The sequence below is a fragment of the Lolium rigidum genome, chromosome 2 (genome assembly GCF_022539505.1).
Source record: "Lolium rigidum isolate FL_2022 chromosome 2, APGP_CSIRO_Lrig_0.1, whole genome shotgun sequence".
Taxonomy (NCBI): Eukaryota; Viridiplantae; Streptophyta; class Magnoliopsida; order Poales; family Poaceae; genus Lolium; species Lolium rigidum.
This window is the reverse complement of record NC_061509.1, coordinates 6,934,606-6,951,656: the sequence shown is the minus strand read 5'-3', so window position 1 is coordinate 6,951,656 and position 17,051 is coordinate 6,934,606. Positions and strand designations below refer to the sequence as shown.

Below are 17,051 nucleotides of genomic sequence, written 5' to 3'. Positions count from 1 at the left end.
TGGACTTCCTTAAATCCTTTGTCAGTTCTCACCCCAGTCTGGATCAATCCGCACATCTTCTCCAACACAAAGGTGGACATGAATGGAAGCCATTTCATGGTGCCAGTCCCTTTCTGCCCGGTCTTCAAGGCCCTCTGTGCTTCCCTGTGGTTCTTGTTCTTCTTTGTGGTGGCCAACCTAGCCGCGGCCTCTACCGCTACCTGAGCCACCAGGTCAGACACATGCAGAGGGGTGACCGCTACCTTGGAGTCATAGGCGGGCTGTGAATTGGGAACTTGCGAAGGGATCTGAGAGTCCCCATCGCAGACAAGCGCCTGGCTAAAGTCATCACAGAAGGAGTCCTACACACATCGTAGTACATATAACGTGAGTCTACTTGGAAGTAAAGACACGTGAATAGCATATAACCATACCAATAATCATCTTAAATCAGACAAGCAGTTCATTGCAACTGTTAATAGCACAAACCCCTTACAAGATCATGGTAGGTGAGCACTTTTGGGACAAACTAGCAACCGGAAATGTTGAACCCTAGCAAGATCATGATAGCTCACCACAATCCAAGCTAGCCCCTGCTACAAGACCAAACCCTAGACAAGATCTGACTACTCCTAACCTAGATCTAAACATTACGCCTTACAGCCATCGCCGGAGATGAAGATGCGCTGCACCAGGAAGTAGATGAAGCATCCCAGATGTACTCGCCGCCGCTGCAACCGTCACTGACCGGAGATGCTTACGCCTCTTACCTGCTTGCCGACGGGAGGAGGAGCTCGAAATTTGGGGGGAGAGTGGAGGAGGGGGTAGAAACATGCCATGGGGCGCGACAGGAGGTGACGGAATCCTTCCCGCCCCCCTTTTCGCTTTTCGTCGATGTGTGCCGCAACTCCCGCCATCTCCATTCTCGTCTCCGCGCGTGCGCCGAAGATTCCCTTTTGCATCAGCTGCCGTGGAGATTCGCCCGCTCCACTGGAAACTGCTGAATCGGGCATTCTCCAAGGCCTAGCCCGACGCTGCTTTGAGAACTGGTTCCTGCAACAACGTGGCTCCAGGCAACCAAACGAACCAAAAATTACTGGCCCGATACGAGCCAAGTCGAATGCAGGCTAGCAACCGCGCCCCTATTGTCGTCATCGCGCACGTTTCAACTTTCAAGCTGGCATGTGCGTGCAAACGCTCCTCTCACGATATCCATCGTTTTGCTCCCGACAAAACCCAGCGTGAAGTCACCACACTGTCCCCGCCCGCCATGGTGTACACACACAAATCATGTGCATAAAACCTGGCGCGCCACACGACACGATCCAAGGCAGCAGCGGCAGCAAAGATGACGGAGATCCCGATGATCGACCTGCGGCTGGCGTCGCCGGAGGAGGCCGCGCGGCTGCGGGACGCGGCCCGGCGCCTGGGCTGCTTCCGGGTGACCGGCCACGGCGTGCCGCGCGCGCTCCAGGGCGACATGAAGGCCGCCGTGCGCGCCCTCTTCGACCTCCCCGACGACGCCAAGCGCCGCAACGCCGACGTCATCTCCGGCAGCGGCTACGTCGCGCCCAGCGAGACCAACCCGCTGTACGAGGCGTTCGGGCTCTACGACGCCGCGTCCACCGCCGCCGTCGACGCCTTCTGCGCTTCCCTCGACGCGCCACCGCACATCAGGTGCAGTGGGACACATACATGTACCAGGAATGATCAGCTTAATTTCCCGGTGTCGTCTCCCCCGATCGAGCTTAATTTCCTGTGTGCAGTGAGACCATTAGGAGGTACGCCGAGAAGACGCACGAGCTGCTCATGGACGTCGCGGCGAAGCTGGCCGCGAGCCTGGGCCTGGAGGAGGCGGACCGCTCGTTCCAGGACTGGCCGTGCCAGTTCCGCATCAACAGGTACAACTACACGCCGGACGCCGTGGGGAAGGCCGGCGTGCAGGTCCACACGGACTCGGGCTTCCTCACCGTGCTCCACGAGGACGACTGCGTCGGCGGCCTCGAGGTGGCCGACCCGGACACCGGCGAGTTCGCGCCCGTGGATCCCCTCCCGGGCACCTTCCTCGTCAACCTCGGAGACGTCGCCACGGTACAGTACAACGGCACAGCCACCGAATTATCTTCATCTGTCCTTTGCGTTTGATCGATCGATCGCTGGCGTCGTGTGTGGTGCAGGCGTGGAGCAACGGGGAGCTCCACAACGTGAGGCACCGCGTGCAGTGCGTGGCGGCGGTGCCGCGCGTTTCCATCGCGCTCTTCTTGCTGGCGCCCAAGGACGACGTGGTGCGCGCGCCGGTCGCGTTCGTCACCGCCGGGCGGCACCGCCGGTTCAGGACTTTCGGCTACGACGACTACCGCCGGCTTCGGCAGTCCACAGGGGAGCATGCTGGCGAGGCCCTGGCGCGGTTGGCCGCGTGATACTTCCAGCTAGCTGTTCCTTGACTTGCTATTGGTCAAATGATTTGTCAAAGTAAGGTAGACATATAGCGAAGACGATTCTCCTTCTTTTAAGGAGGCATTTAGCCCAGCACTACAAATAAATCCCCGAAAGGGTTGTAGCAATACACAGCTAATACGAGATTACTAGCTTACAAGATGCATGAAAAGAAAAAGGTTATGATAATGCTTTTGTTTTGAAATGAAGGTTTTGGTAATGTTGGGTTCCAACAAAACAACCCCACGAACAAAGGACTCGAACAACCGCCGTCCTAACTGCACTCGTGGCCTGACTAAAAATACTCCCTCCGTTTCAAATTATGTTGCATATAATTTTGAGTCGAAGTAAAAAAAAATATTAAAGGTTAACCAATTACATATGAGAAAATATCAACATTTACAATATCAAAGTTTATTACGAGAACCACCATGAAATATATTTTCATGAGGGCATGCATTAAATATTGTAAAGTTTAGTATGTTTCTCTCTTTATATATGGTCAAAACTCGACAAAGTTTGATTTCGACTAAAATATATATGCAACACATTTTGAGAAGGAGGGAGTTAGTCGACCTCCCTTCTCCGGAGGCGTGGTCTTCAAAGCTAGCAATTGATTATGAGTTTGAAGAATCTATCAGTTAGTTGTGTGAAAAAACCCTCCCCTCTCTCGCGACCCGCGCCGCCCCCCCGCGGCGGCCGGGCCGCGCCCCTTCCCCGGCGCTCCTCCCTCCCTCCTCGCGCTCCCCCTTGCCGCCGCCGTCGGTGGGAGCCGCCGGGCCTTGCCTGGGCGGTGCCGGCGGCGGCGGAGACGTCTCTACCCGTCGCGGCGCTGGGGGCGCGGGGCTTCTGGCCGGCGGCGGTGCTCCTAGGCGGGGTGGTACCTGTGCGTCGGGTGGGTGGAGGAGAGGCGGCGCGACCGTTGGTGGCGGAGCTGCGCGGGCGGCGGCCATGGCAGGGCCTGCTCGGCCCGGATCCGGGCCCGGGCCGGGGCCCAGAGGGGCTGGGCGGGCGGGCTGCTCATGGCGCCCCGGTGATGCTCCCTGGAGGTGGAGGAGATGCGACGACGGTGCTGGGTGGCGGCGGTACTCCGGCCGGCCTGCTGCAGCGTGGTAGCGAGGTCTTTGCGGGCCTGTTTGGGCCCGGCCGGGCGGGTTTGACCTTGCTTCCATGTACGGTCGGCTACCGCGAAGGCGGTGGAGGTAGTTCCCTCCCGCTCGGCTGAGGTGCTGCTACCCCCGACCCGGCTGTTTCTCATCTCTACGTCTAGGCCCTTCTCCGGCGACCACAGCGAGACAGCAAGGATGGCTTCAAGGTCGCGGTGGCGTGTGCTGGTGGGTGGCAAGTCGGGTGGAGCACGTCGAATCGTCCGGGTTTGTGGGTTGGGGGACGGGAGAAATCTTGTCGGCAGGCCCGACACTGACGCGGTGACGCCTTCGGGTGTCGCCTTGCCTTCCTGAAGGGCGTCGGTAGTCCCTCCTCCCCACTCCCTTCCGCGTATCTGGGAAACCCTAGGACCAGTCCGGGCAGCAGTGGCGTCGTCGTCACTTTCCTTGTTGAAGGTGTTGCTTGCCACGCGGCGCTTCGGCGTGCTAGGAGTGTGGTAGCATTCTCTGGAGGGCGCAGCGGCTGCGAGTCATTCTTGTTCTTGTCAAGCTGCCGGTGTCGGTTTTGTTTTCTCTTTCTTTTCTCTTGTGTTTCCTTTTGGGCTTGGTGTTGTGCTGCGGCCCCAGCGCGTTCGTTGTATCGGGTCGTTTGCTATATTAATATAGCGGGGCGGAAGCCTATTTCGAAGAAGTTGTGTGAAAAAAAAATGCCATTGATAAGCAAAAAAAAAAATCCCCAAGTGGGATTTCAATGCTGATCCAATGACCCAGTTCAAAAGGCCATTTGGATGGACACGTGTTGTATCCTGAGCTTTACTCAAATTAGTTTTGGCTATTTTAAGTGCTTGTTGAGCTTCTTCCGGATAGCGAAACTTACCCTTTTTCATTTAGTTTTGGAGATTCTGAAGCATAGACTTCGCTAGGTGGTCCAATGATCTAATTGTGATTTTTATTACTTAAAAAAGCATCTTTGTACTGTTGTTGATGTAGATCGGTGGAATTTTCGTAAAAGAAAAACTCGCACTCGCACCGTACACGTGCTCTCCCAAAGATATAGAAAGATAGGAGGAGAGGACCTATATGATTCAAAGGATTTGCATAGAAAGGTTTTAGGCCCCGGCTCTACTGATATCATTTATCATGGTAAATTAGAGTTTAGTTCCGAGGGCAGTGCAAGCAAAGTTCGATAATCTTGACGTGAGATAGTGAGGATGAATAACCATATGCCGATTTCTTATTTTAGGGTTCAGGTAGAGTGGTAGACGTGTGTGTAGTGTACGGACGTGATCGAAACGCTGCATATCTGCAGCATCATGTGATAGAAGTGAAGGGAAAGAATAGACGCAGCAATCATCACTGTTTTTTCACACGATTTTCCACGACCTCTAGACATCTCGACATCAGTTACATATATATATATCTATGTTTGTTCTCTAGATGGAAATTCAGATACACGTCAACGGTGATATGCAAAGAGAATGGGAGCTCGCATGATATAGTTGTTGTTTAGGGCAACAACTCCAATAGAAGACAAGTGATGTATGGTTAGTCATCAGGAGTAATATGGTCAACACTTTCGATCCCTTGTATTGCCACTCCGACAAAGGGGGCCATGTCGCCTCCCATTGCATTCACGCTCTCCTCCTCATCTTCATCCTCCCCCTTTTGACTGTACACATGTTCCTAGAGCACCCTGACATCGTGTACAGCCCCGATGACGTCATCGGCTCCATCAGCATCTCTGATCCTGCACTTCTTCCCCTCCGTGGCAACGAGTCGATCGATGACTGAAGTGAAGGTTCTGGGCATCCTTTGCGGACCACCCCAACATGGTGGGCGACGAGTAGAGGTGCCTACGAGCCCATGCCCAACCGCGGCACCTGGCCTACACATGCGGCTCAAGTTGCCTGCATCAAGACATGGATTTACAGGTAGTGTGAGTTTCCCATCTATCATGAAGAACTGGAAACATTTTAATGACTTGTTGGAAGAAAAGGAGTTGAACCTCTTTCGCTTGTCAGATCATCTTCGGCGGCATCAAACAGTCTAGAGTCTACTGGCCTGATGAGAATTGGAAGACAAAACTGTCGGTCAGACATTGAAATGGCCCGATGGAGGGGCTTCACGGGCGTGAGCGCAATTCAGATGGGTTCCGCTTGCTGCAGCCTAGGGAGCATAGAATGAAGAACAAGTCATTAAGGATATGACCCCTTCTCAAAAAGTGGTACAGTATGTAACTCTGAAGTTTTGTCAGTTCAGTACCTTGCTAAGCACTAAACTGATAACTTCCGTTCGTTCAAATGCAAGAACGCCTGGTAAGTGGTAAGAATAGCAATGTAGCAGCGGGTCAGAAAATTGCAAATCTTACATCAGTAGCAGAACAGCGAATTCGGAATCATTCCACAATCATTCTGTGGTGCTAATTTGATCGAATTAGCCAGGTACACCACCTAGTCTTCATGAGTTATGCACTGATAATGGTGGTGATTTTCTCATCTTGTGAGTAAGAAGACAAGACAGACGCGCGGAGAAACAACTATTATAATGGCTTTGTGGGAGAGCCATTTTCACTTCCTAGTGAAGAAAAATGTATCTGATGTGTGGTACAGCATGAGTAAAGTCCAGTTAGATGCGCTCACCAGATTTATGTACACAAAGGACGAAGATGTCCATAATATCAGTAGTGCAGCAACAAATTCTATTTTACTCGTGAATTATACCATGCTGATATTTTGATTCTCACACCCAAACTAGCCAAATAAATCACCGAGTCTTTGACGAGTAATGAATACCCAAATGTAAATGCACAAAGCAATGAAGCATAAGAACACCTATGCAGAAAACAAAAGCAACTGGTGAATACATGACCGAATTTATGATTCTTGTCCATGAATAAAAACAATAAACTTCCAAAGGCATTAACTGATAATTGCAGTGATCTTCTCAACATGCGAGTGGGAAGAAAAGTGAAGTGCATAATACACATTAAATAATTGATATGGTATATCAAGAGAAAAGTTCCAGTTTTAATGTACTTGCCATATTTATGTACAGGAAGGAAGAAGGTGTCCACATGATCCCAAATGTCATGCATGTAACAAGCAAACTGTGTAGAAGCCTACGAGAACAAACATAAGAAGACCTGCACAGAAAACTAAAACAGGTGAGCATTTGACAAATTTCATGATTTTCTCAAATTGTGAGTAAGAGAAGGATCCTGGAGAAAAAAAAACTAAATAATTGTTTCGTAGGAAAACCACTTTCGTTGCCCTTGGTGAGAATAATGGAAATCTAGTACGAGTGGAACTTGTTAACTGATATATGGTGCAGCAGGAGTAAAGTTTCAGTTAGATACTTACATGCAGTTGGCAGATCGATGCATAGGAAGATGACAATAATAACTGTAGCGTGCTACGGAAGTCTAATTAATTCTGAACTCTGCCATGGTTTCTGATACTCACACCCCAAGTAGCCAAGTGAGGAAGCCAAAAAGAAACGACAACAAATACCTGCACAGCGGAAAAAAAATACAGAGTGAATATAAAGCAGATTTCGTGATTTTTTTTTCCGCATAGTAGGTTTTCTCAACTTGTGAAAAGACAAGGGGCACGGGGAAACAAATCATTAGTAATGTTGTCGAATTATTCTCACAAATGTCGTACAGTCGATATGGTGGTCCCGGTTTATATGTACTTACCAGATTAATGTACAAGACTCCCATGTCATGCATGTGGCAAGGGAAATGTACACAGTACACCTGAGGTGGAGGTGAGCTATACAAGGCTAAAACAATGTACAAGGGATCTTCAAGGCAGATGCCTGCATAGTAGATATAAACAAACAGTGGTCAGATTATTATGCAGGAAAAAAGGGCAAGGGTAATGGTGTGATCTGGGAAGACAAACAAGGAAAGCTATTGTCGTTACCTTGGTCCGTATTCAGTTCTGATCTTTGGGATGGAACCCTCTGCACTGCTGTTTTAGCTCCTCGTTGAAGCAGTTGTGGGCATATAATTCTTGCAGGGATTTGGGGAGGCCATCCTTTGGCAGCGACCGGACTGCTGGACAGTAGTCAACCTCTAATCGCTGGAGGTTGGTAAGCTTGTGCAGCCCTGTAGGGAGGTGCTGAAGCTCTCTGAAATTCGAAAACTTGAGTTGCTGGAGGGAGGTGAGGAGGTGAAGGGCGTCCTCTTGCTCCTTGCTGAAGCGCTCCATCTTGATCTTGTCGATCGAACGAAGTTTCAGCTTGGTGAGGGAGGAAGACAGGAAGCTGCAGATGGGTGTAGCAAGGAGTCCCATGGTATCATCCGAACGGAGCACCTGAAGTTTTGATGAACAAGCTTCAGGGGGGGAAACAAGCTGCTGATCTTCTCCTTCATCCTGCTGCAGCAGCACCTGCCTGAGATTGAGATCCCATCCCGCAAAGAACCTACAGCTGCCATAGACCACTAATTCCTTGAGCTGTCCCCGGCCGGCAAGGAGAGGCCCCAGACCCTTGCATCTTAGATCCTCTCCGCAGTATAACAACGCCAAACGGGTGAGAGAAGTGAGGTTTGAGAGGGGCTCCAATGTCCCCAAGCCTTCCACGCCCTTAAGATTGAGGTCTAGCAGAGAGGACGGAAAAATGCAGGAAGGAGAGAGGAACAGCTCTGGGCATTCAGAGATGTACAACACCCGTAGTGAGCCAGAGTGATCGGCCGGGAAGAGCAGCAACCCATCTTCTTCTTTTTCCACCTCTGGTGCAGCTGTTGACGTTGTTTGCTGCATATCCATCCCCACTGCCAGCTGTGTTACATTTTGACACTTTGTGATACACAACTCGGAGAGCCCTGGGAGGTGGGAGAGGAGCTCTGTCAATTTCTTCACACTAGCACCACCTAATCCATATACCACAAGATGCTCGACAGGGTGCTGCCATTGGACATCATCACCGCCTCCTAATGACCCAACCAGACCATCTGAACCATCTACAGCCAATTTCTTCAGTGAGGTCAGCATCAGAAAGTGCTTACACTCCATAGGTGGGCACTTCTCGAGTGTCAGCTGCTCAAGACCTGCCAGGTTACTGAATGCTAACACCTGATCTAACCTCTGCAGATCATCCTTCCCTTTAATATACAAATCAAGTGATTTTGAGTTGTACTCAAACTTCTCTAGTAACTTTACATCAATTATATAGACATGGCGCAGTGTTTCGGTCCAGGGGATACGAGGCACTAATAAGAATCCTGGACAGCTCACTATCTCAAGCTCTTGCAGTTTGGGGAACCAGTCAACTTTCCAGTCTTGATTTGGGTTTGAAAATGGCAACCCAGAGATTCTAGGGCAGTCTCTGATAATCAGTACTTGCAAAAGAGGAAACATACCGGTGTCCTGTGATGGCCCCCATTTTTCAAAACTTCCCAAGCCAACAAGTTTAAGCTTTATTAGCCTGCAAAACCTTTGCTCTATAGCAAACTCCTTCATCGCTGCAATATGCTTCAGTATTAATGTTTCAAGACCCCAGATCTTCCCTAAAGAAGGGAGGCATTTCCAGGAAACACCAATGAGATGAAGAGATTTAAGAGCTTCAAGAGTGAGATTATCGCCCAGCCATGTTGGACAGGAAGGGCCTCCGTGCCCTCCAATGCGCAATCCTTCAAGATATCTAGGTGGTTGGAGGCTCTCAATGATGACTGCTTCAACATCAGGCTCAATATTAGACCGCTCACTATCCCAATCTAATGTTAACCTCTCCAAATAGTTTTTCTCTATAAGTTTTGCTTTGGCCGCATCTTCTTTCGTGTGTATATTCTCAAGGTTATAGATGCCAAGCTCCCTTAGTTCAGTCAAATTCTCTAGTTGCTTTGGTTCAAATCCTTCACTTTCTTTATTGACTCTAAATACGGTTAACTCTTCTAAAAGTTTAAGTTTTCCCACATTATGAATATTAGAATCACTTTGTGTATAAAAACGACACAATTTTGCAAGGTTGCTCAATTCTTTGGGTAAATCACGACAACCATACCACGAGCCTAGATCCAGAATCCTTAAATGATAAAATCTAGAAATGGTAAGTGGTAAATGCACCTGACTCCCATACATTGTCCCCAAACATAGGTACCGTAGATGGACAAGTGCTGAAAAGGTATGTAGGATGGATTCCACTGAAGATGATATGTGAACCAAACGAAGAACACGAAGAGCATTTGCTTCCCTAACCAAATCACCGAAAATCTTGGCAAAACTTGGACTCATTTCTCCAAATATCATCAAAGTATGCAGTTGTTTAGCCTTCAATATTGTCTTTAGGTTCCTCAATTGACTCTTAAAAATTTCAACAGACATTGTATCGTCATCATAATCATAATCATCATCATCTATGATTATAGATAAGTGACGGATGGATGGCTGAATTCTCACTGACCCCACATTTGAGCGATGTAAACTAACATAATCATGAGATGCAACCTTCAATGCTAAATCATGTAGTAGGTCATGCATTACATAACCCAGGCCAGCCCTGGTTCCCTCTTCTCTGAAAAACCCATGTGTGACAAGATCATTCAAATAGCTCAAACCTATATCTTCCAATGTTTGGTTCCGACCATCAGGTTGTAAAATATCTAGTCCTATCCACAAATTTATTAGTTCCGTGGTTCTGTAAATGTGATCCTCAGGAAACAATGCAGAAGAGGAAAAACATTGTTGCTGGTGGAAAGGGAGATTGTCATAGCTAAGCTTCAAGGCAGGCATAATGTCATTGACACCTGTCTGCATCTCCCATTCTTTACTTTCTAAGACTCTTCTCCAATGACGTAAACTAAGGTCTCTTCTCAGTAATCTACCAACAGTTCTTGCTGCAAGTGGGGATCCCTTAAGTTTTTCCATGATCTCATCTCCAGTTTCAAGCAAAAAAAAATGATCCCTTCTACATCGGTCATCACCAAAGACAAATGCATGGAATAACTCCCTAAAATATTCCGCTTCTAAACCTTCCAATTCTATGGAATGGCTAGTTGTTCCAACCATTGCTGCTACAGCTGGAAAACGAGTTGTGACTAGAACCATGCTACCCTTTTCTTGTGATGTTTTGAGTGGCAGCAATAACCTTTCCCAGTCATCCTCATTACCACACTCCCATATATCATCCAATACAAGCAAGAACCTTTTGGATTTTAATCTTTGTTCAATCAGGTCTTCTGGTCTATACCCCTTTTCTCCTTCAACGAGAGGGATTTCTTCTTTTATATCTTCAAGCAGCTTATTCAGATTAAACTTGAAGGATACACATACCCAAATCACTACATGAAAATGTTTTTGAGCTTCTTCATTGTGATATATGTGTTGTATCATAGTGGTCTTCCCTATTCCCGCTGGTCCGACAATCGGAAGCACATTCAGATCACTGTTGTGATATTTACCCTTGGTCATATCATGTATGATGCTATTCACGATATCGTCCCTCCCATACAATTTTGGCTCTATACTTTGACCGGTGGTGATGGGACGACTCTGGGCAATATCTGGGACAGTGATAGGGTCACAAAACTGCATGATGGTGGTGAAGTCTCTACGCAAAGGTTGTAGTTGCTCTACAATGTGTTTCATTCTCTCAGAGAAAACAACCCTATTAAACCCCAACATTGTTGGTTTTTCTGGATGCTCTCTCTGGAGCGCACCACAATGAGTTGACTGGCTACCAGAATTGTCATCCTGAACATTTGGGGAAGATGAGCGAGGGAGGAGTTTACCGAGCTGGGGCATACATCTGCTGACCTCCTCCTGGTCAGGCTTGTTGGCATTTGGTGTTGACGAGGAATTGCCTCGTGACCACCATCTAGCACGTGACCAAACACAGCAGCCGATCCGTTGCCTTTCATCTTCTGCTACTCGTTGAGATTCAGCAGGGGTGGCAGCAGAGGAAAAACCAAGCGCATCACTGGCAGTGTGACGAGCATTGAGGACAAGGTCGTGGACTCCACCCTTGGCATGATGGTCAGCAGCGTCGTAAGTACCGTGGAGCTGGTCGTGGATACGGAAGTAGTCAAGCTCATCCAACAAGTCCTCGGCGCATCGTGCCGAGTCCTGCAGCTTGCGTAGCAGCTCCTCCGTGGCCTTGCCGCTGATGTGTTTGCGACTGGCGGTTTCTAGGGTGGCCTGCACAAGCAGGAGTTCCATCCCCACGGCCTCAACGTTGAGGCCTAGGTTCTTGCTTGCGTCCCAATGCGCCAACACTCCATTGACTACAGGGGCCAGCGCCTTGCCCACCACCCATAGCGTCGTGCTGACAAGGGCATTCATCCTCTCCTAAGTTGCGCCGATGTTGCAACCTCACCATGTGAAGTGCATAATTGATGACCTGCAATCTCCATCAAGGAATCAAGAGGAATACATTTTTTAACATGCAGCAAGGTACATAGCAGCATATAATACGATACTAGGGAGAAAATTAGTTATGTTTCTGAAGTTGTAGCAAGCAAGCGAGTACCTACATGCCTTCCGGCGTATGACTTGGGAGTTGGAGGTGATCGTCGGTGAGGGGTGTCGTCCACCTGTCCGGGAGTTGAGTTGTGTTTCTTAGGATGAGATATGTATGTATATATTGCAAGAGGGAAGGTATAGATGATAAGCATCGGGTGGACTGGTGGTGGAAAATTAGTGGGAAGAACAAAAGTCGTCTTGGTGCTGGAATGAAAATGACACGAGTGGCGATGGAATAAATTTCCATTTCGTGTGAAAAGTGCCTATCGACAAGCATACCATTGGGCATTTGGGCTAGTGACCAAATGGCTGGCTGGCAAGCAATCATGCGGGAGAGAATATAGCCAAAATATCACTAGTTAGAACCGAAAGTGGCAAAATATCACTAGTAAAAACCAAATTGCGAAGATACCACTTAATTTCGGTTTTCCATGCCAAAATATCACTAGTGAGTAGTGACTAACTGACACTAAGACTTGTCAAAGAAAGACACAAATGCCTTTAGTTTGGCTGTTGTGAACACTTAACTGAAGATGTTGTCTCGATGTTGCATCTTCAGAGAAATAGACTGGGGTCTTGACACCCCGTGCTTGACATGTCGATGGAGGCAGAGCCGGAGCACCGGAGCAGAAGGAGCCAAGGAGGGCGTAGCCTTCGTTTTCCTTTCCTTGCAGCGGGGGCAGGCGAGCTTGAGGAATCGGAGCAAGATGAGGGGGGGCGAGGATGGTCAGGATGCTGCGGGGCGAGAGCGAAAACGCTGCGTGGGGCGAGGCGAGGAAGCGGCGGCGCGTGTGGAGCGAGCAGCGAGAGGCGGCTGGTCGGGGCTAGCAGCAGCGGGGCGCGGCGGAGTGGCGGGCGGGGCCGCCGCCGCCATGGTTTCTTACATCCCCCCCCCCCCCCCCCCCCCCGCGGATGCAGCTTCAGTGACTTCATGTTATCAAGTCTCGTTGTAACTTGACGCTCACATCAGCCACTGAATTGCAATCGGACGAACCACACAGACAGAGGCACAACAGCCTGATACTAGCTACCTGTTTCACAACACTTGAGCATTTTTGAACTTAAAATGCTTCTAATTCACAAACCGTGTGCTTAAATTGGTTCAAATTTTCCCAGATTGGATAATGAAACATATACGATGTACTGGAATATTTTTAAATTTTTCTGGAAAGTTTGAATTTTCAGTTTTAAATTTCGGATAGAAACATAAAAGGTTGCTTGTGCACAAACCGTATGTTCAAATTGGCTCAAACTTTCCCAGAATAAATAGTACAGTGTATATGATTTACTGGATTTTTTTCAAGTTTTTCTGGAAAGTTTGAATTTTGAGTCATTTCTAAGATTTGGAGCATTGTAACAGTATTTCAGCAACATTTTTATACTGTCTTCAGTTTGTTTTTGCAAAAAAAAAAAAACTCAATATAACAATTGGCATCATGTGACTAGCAATATGGACTAAAAATACAAAGCCACATGTATTTGCCAATCATTAAGAACTTACAAGTTAAACCAAGAAAAAGGATACAGTGGCTCACAACTTTCCAAGCACTTAACATTGGAAGTCTGATGCATATCATTCAGATTTTGTAGCTACAAGTGGTACTGAACAAAAGACTATAATTAGCACCCCAAAATACACTTAGGCCTCACTACTTGTACACTTAGGCCCCAAAAGACAATAGTTAGCTACCAACATCTAGACACTAGAACAAATTTTCATCATAAAAACTACCACCATCACAAGTAGGAGTTGTGAGGAGTTGGGTAAAACTCTCGATGACATTGTACTTTTCATTGTCCACATTGTCTTCTTTCTTGCGGCTATCATCCTCCACTTGAACTTGAGGCTGTACATCATCTTTTTTCTTCGATTGCTGCCAATGAAAGTCCAACTAGTTAGTTTATTAACGAACAAGAATAATTTTCTGTTATGTGTAAAAATGATGCCAATTGTTATATACCTTTGCTCCTCTTTGGGTAGAAACAACAGGTCTAGTTGCCTTGCGTTTTCCCTTAAGCAACTTATCAAGCCAAGATTTTTTCCTCCTTAAATTTTTGGATTGAACTTCCTTTTTCTTTAGCCGCGCTGCTCTTAGGAAGTCTTCATTTTGTTGCACATTTGGGTCAACATTTCATCCAACTGATCATTACTTGGATCCTTCATAGCACTTGTCTGTGCATTGAGTTTTTCCTCTAGTTGTGGACGAACACAATCAATTGCATTTTCCAATCATCTAGACGGAGGCTCAAGCAGCTTCGTCGGAGTTCACTCCCGCCCCATGCCCCAAGTGGTTCTGTCCCCGGCGGCATGGAGGTTGGCTCCGGCGAGTTCGAAGGTGGTGGATCTGGAGCTGGCCTGGATCGCGTTTTCTCTCGCCGGTCAAAGGTCCTTAGTGAAAAAAATTGGGTCGATTTGTAATTTCTCTTTTCTCCATGACCCTTTATGTAAAATGTATCTCCACCGCTGATATTGAAATGAAGCTCTAGGTCCTTCGAGACCTCTCCTGTTCGAAAAAAAAGGCCTCCAGAGAAAATAAAATCCTATGAGACCGGACCTATTTTCTCAACAGTTAGAAAGTTTCCCCCCACTTTTTCATTTCCTTACATGAAACAAGGGCAGTTTTGGCAAGAAAAAACTGAAAGTTTGACTAACAAATCTATTATTGAAAAAAAAGTAGTTTCACACTAGTTCTTTTTGATATGTTTTACACTAGTTCTCACTAGTAGCATTTTGATACTTTGGTTTTAACTAGTAGTACTTTGGCTAAGTTAAAAACATATGGTCGCATTAGATAGGTGGTTTTTTACGTACTACTACTACGAAAATGGTGAATGAAACCTGGGTGCGCGCGCACCCATTTACGAAAAGTTCAAAAAAATGCTATTTAAAAATTTCAAAAAAATGTGAAGTAAATTTTTGCATGTATATATTATGTTGATACTTACTCGTGTGTGTTTTTACGGTAAAATACCATTGTGTGTGACCTACACAAAAATGACAAAATGCAAATTCCTATTCCTGTGAATAGTAAAATTCCTATTCACTATTCTCATTTGGACATTTTGTCATTTTTATGCAGGCCACACACAATGATATTTTTTCGTGAAAAATCACACGAGTAAGTATCAACATAATATGTACATGCAAAATTTTACTTCACATTTTTTTGAAACTTTTAAATAGCATTTTTTTGAACTTTTTGTAAATGGGTGCGCGCGCACCCAGGTTCCAAACGTCCGGGTCGACTACTACTACCCCTTTCATAATATAAGCCATTTTAACGACTTATTTTAGTTTGCTAAACCCGCCTACTTTACTAAACAGCTTGATATCAGGCAAGTTGTTGTGTGAGTTCACATTAAAACTCGTTGTTGCAAAAGTTGGTAGATAACATCTACAAGTGTGAGTGTGTGGCTGAAATGGAGAATTAGTTAGAGCATGCATTTATCTCTATCTCATTGCAATGTTTTATCTTTGAACTTAAACATTTCTAGCACCATAAATACTTACATGCTTGTGTTGATACTACTACCTCCGTTTCAAGGAACAAGGGTCCTCGTTTTACGAACTTTTTATTTGACTAAGAATTACTTTAAATAATAAAAATTGTTTGTATGAAATTAGTATCATTAAAAAGTGTTTTTCAATACGAATCCAGCGATACTATATATATATAATATAATCAAGATTTCGTTGCTCAAATTTTATGGTCAAAGTTCAGGTGCGCCTTATTCTTTGAAACGGAGGTAGTATTAAGGATAAAAATGGGTAGGGTATGGGTAGGTTCTGTAACGCCCCAACTTTTGCAACCTTGTTTAGTTGTCCAGAGTGCAAAAATTAGGGGGAACAAAAACTTTTTAAGTTTCGCCTGTGCTGCCATGTGTTTGATTAAAGTGTTGTCTGACTTTGTTTGATGAGTAATGTTTGATGGATAGTGTTAAGAGAAGCATCCCAACCCACATCTTCTTGTCTCGAGAGAACACTCATGTTATGGCCACTCTTGTATCACCTTAATCTCCTCTCTTCAAAAACATTTGAACCTTATGTCCAATCAAAAACCTCTCTTGTTTTGTCTTATGACTCAAGGTTTTAGTTTCAAAAGATTTTGCCAAAAACCTTTTATTTTAAAGGTCACCTCAGAGCATAAAAAAAAGGTTTCTAAAGTTATTTTGTTCTGACAATAAAGTATTTCCCAAATGTCTTGGGCCATCCGCAAGCTGGCTTGGTAGCCGTTGTTGTATGAGAATCATGACGGCAAGCAAATCTTCCACTTAGATCCACTGAGAACACATGCTCAACATATCTTCTAGTATCCGTTGACCTGCTCACTCCCATCCATCTATCTCGCTGGTGATAGGTTGTGCTGAAATCTGTGACGAGAAGTTTCGAGTCCTTCATGCACTTCCTCGCGTAATCCAGAGGTGAATTGGGATCCTCATTTGATACTATCGACTTCGGGTTCCGTGGCAGCTGACTATTCTTGATGTATAACTCGGGTAAGTCTCGGTCCTTGATAGGTGGTCTTGACGGGGATGAAGTGGGCTACTCTGGCCGATTCCGTCGACTACTACCTGTGATGGAATCATTCCCTTACTAGATTTGGGCAACCGTGATGAAGTCCATTCCTACGGAATCCCACTTCCATTCTGAATCTATAGGGGTTGCAACAATATGCGGGGCGTTGATGTTCTCGTTTGACTTTCTTGGACACATGGTCACATTTGGCGATGTAACTTCCAATTTCTCTCTTCATTCCATGCCACCTAATTGTTCCTTCAAATCCCGGTACATTCTGTTCCTCCGGATGAATGGAGTATAGGGTGTCGTGAGCTTTTCTCGAATAACTTGTTCAACTGAGTCCGACGGCACGCAAAGGCGTCTGCTATACCATAGCACTCCTTCTTCATCTACTATGAATCCTTGCCTTTCCCGCAGCCTATTTGGCTCTTGATCCCGTCAATGCTAGCATTTCCTTCGAGCTTCCTGATCTGGCTAATCAGGTGGGTTGGAGTTCAATGTCAAGGCGAGGTATCCTTCGCGAACCAGTTCCACGCCTAAACCTGTTCA

The 17,051-nt window shown here is 46.6% G+C and overlaps 2 protein-coding genes and 2 long non-coding RNA genes across 6 annotated transcripts; 1 reads left to right on the top strand and 3 right to left on the bottom strand.

Annotated features, from left to right (window-relative positions):
- Window positions 1-1,327: 1,327 nt before the first annotated feature.
- On the top strand, window positions 1,328-2,421 carry LOC124685912 (2-oxoglutarate-dependent dioxygenase DAO-like). The gene is made up of 3 exons (XM_047219933.1): window positions 1,328-1,656; window positions 1,746-2,070; window positions 2,157-2,421. The coding sequence occupies exons 1-3, from the start codon at window positions 1,328-1,330 to the stop codon at window positions 2,397-2,399; spliced, it is 897 nt and encodes a 298-aa protein (XP_047075889.1). The 3' UTR covers window positions 2,400-2,421.
- Window positions 2,422-4,893: 2,472 nt separating this feature from the next.
- Window positions 4,894-6,351, bottom strand: LOC124691229. Its single transcript, XR_006998859.1, has 4 exons — window positions 6,161-6,351; window positions 5,784-5,833; window positions 5,527-5,687; window positions 4,894-5,428 (listed from the first exon to the last, which is right to left on the bottom strand). It is a non-coding gene; the product is annotated as an uncharacterized LOC124691229 (long non-coding RNA).
- Window positions 6,352-6,554: 203 nt separating this feature from the next.
- Window positions 6,555-12,126, bottom strand: LOC124691228 (putative disease resistance protein RGA3). 3 transcript variants are annotated; one of them, XM_047224498.1, is made up of 5 exons: window positions 11,991-12,126; window positions 7,448-11,861; window positions 7,219-7,340; window positions 6,881-7,030; window positions 6,555-6,663 (listed from the first exon to the last, which is right to left on the bottom strand). In XM_047224498.1, exon 2 carries the CDS (start codon window positions 11,801-11,803, stop codon window positions 7,460-7,462), a length of 4,344 nt encoding a protein of 1,447 aa, XP_047080454.1. In that variant the 5' UTR covers window positions 11,804-11,861; window positions 11,991-12,126; the 3' UTR covers window positions 6,555-6,663; window positions 6,881-7,030; window positions 7,219-7,340; window positions 7,448-7,459. The 3 variants fall into 3 exon arrangements, with proteins under 3 accessions (XP_047080454.1, XP_047080457.1, XP_047080455.1); XM_047224501.1 differs by having other exon boundaries at window positions 11,995-12,089; XM_047224499.1 differs by having other exon boundaries at window positions 7,448-11,868; window positions 11,991-12,075.
- A 1,384-nt stretch (window positions 12,127-13,510) lies between these two features.
- On the bottom strand, window positions 13,511-14,106 carry LOC124685911. Its single transcript, XR_006997642.1, has 2 exons — window positions 13,945-14,106; window positions 13,511-13,857 (listed from the first exon to the last, which is right to left on the bottom strand). It is a non-coding gene; the product is annotated as an uncharacterized LOC124685911 (long non-coding RNA).
- Window positions 14,107-17,051: the final 2,945 nt, after the last annotated feature.